The sequence below is a fragment of the Austrofundulus limnaeus genome, unplaced genomic scaffold (assembly GCF_001266775.1).
Source record: "Austrofundulus limnaeus strain Quisiro unplaced genomic scaffold, Austrofundulus_limnaeus-1.0 Scaffold19, whole genome shotgun sequence".
In the NCBI taxonomy this organism is placed as follows: domain Eukaryota; kingdom Metazoa; phylum Chordata; class Actinopteri; order Cyprinodontiformes; family Rivulidae; genus Austrofundulus; species Austrofundulus limnaeus.
Genome location: NW_013952421.1, coordinates 629988 through 631172, shown reverse-complemented (window position 1 = coordinate 631172; position 1185 = coordinate 629988). Strand labels below are relative to the sequence as shown.

Below are 1185 nucleotides of genomic sequence, written 5' to 3'. Positions count from 1 at the left end.
GTTTGTGTACTCAGACCAGTAATATTTGGGGTCACAAGTTTTTGCCATGGATATTTTGTGGGTCAGAAGATAAAAAGTTTGGGAACCACTGAGTTAGACAACAAATGTCAGGAGGACCCTCACATTTGGGGGGGCATCATAAAATGGACCAAATAAATGTTCCCTTGCTTCTAGATAACTTTTTCTTGTCTTTTAATTATAATGTTTGTCCGTACACCAAGGCCTGATAAAAGAAGGACAAATGTGGTCGCTGAACAAATTAAACACCACTAACTTCTCATCTTTGCACCCGTTTCCAGACATCGGATCACATCTGATCAGTTTCTGATCGGATCAAAATTCCACAAAACCAGAACGATTCAAGGACACTTCTGTCCCGTTCTGACCCAAAGTTGAATAGGAAGAAAGAGGGGACAAAAAATGAAAGGATGACACTTTTTTTGTTGTTGCACATCTGGAAAGAGATTTTTTGTTTTTGCAGATTCACTCACCTTTTTCTTTACAAACTCCAGCGTCTGGTTGGTGTGCATCAGGCTGTAGGTTTTAAAGACTCGGTTGAAGAGAATACCGCCCTGAAAATACAAAAAAATACCTTCTTTAAGATCGCTAAGATAACAATATTCAAAATAAAATTTTAGTACCCCATTGTGCTATTTTATAGGAGCAATGTTTATTATAGAAGCTGGAACAGAGAGAAGCAGCCCCAAGTAGTCAGAGATGACTACTTGCTTGTTTTTCTTCAAGAATTTTTACAGAAAATAATTTCAGTAAATTGTATTGCATATTTCTGTTTGTACGTAGTCAATTTACATCCAGTTTTTACTTTTTTTTAACAGATCAGTAAAAAATATTTGTCCATCAATTAAAAAAATTAAATAAATATGGACACTTTCATGACAATCCTCCACATCTATGCCTTGATCCCTAATTGGATTTTCAAATGGAAAGACTTAAATAAAAATCTTTTTGTGTTGAGTTTTAACACAAATATATATTTTTTGTGTCTGCAGTTCAAAAACATGGTTTAAATGTTTTTGCTGAAGTTTTTCGTGACACCGTTTGTACATTCAATTCAATTCAAAAATACTTTATTGACCCCAGAGGGGAATTAGGTAAAATGTTTGACCTGTTTTAGCATTGAAATAAAATCTTTCTCTAATATAATGTGTGAAGATAGATTTTTAT

General features: G+C 34.0%; 1 protein-coding gene across 1 annotated transcript in view; it reads right to left on the bottom strand.

Moving 5' to 3' along the window:
• The window catches only part of miox (myo-inositol oxygenase), a 5390-nt gene that overhangs the window by 3705 nt on the left and 500 nt on the right, over positions 1-1185 (bottom strand). Inside the window, exon 3 of the mRNA XM_014003485.1 lies at positions 492-572. Coding sequence (XP_013858939.1) covers positions 492-572 — 81 coding nt within the window. The remainder of the gene's footprint in view (positions 1-491; positions 573-1185) is intronic.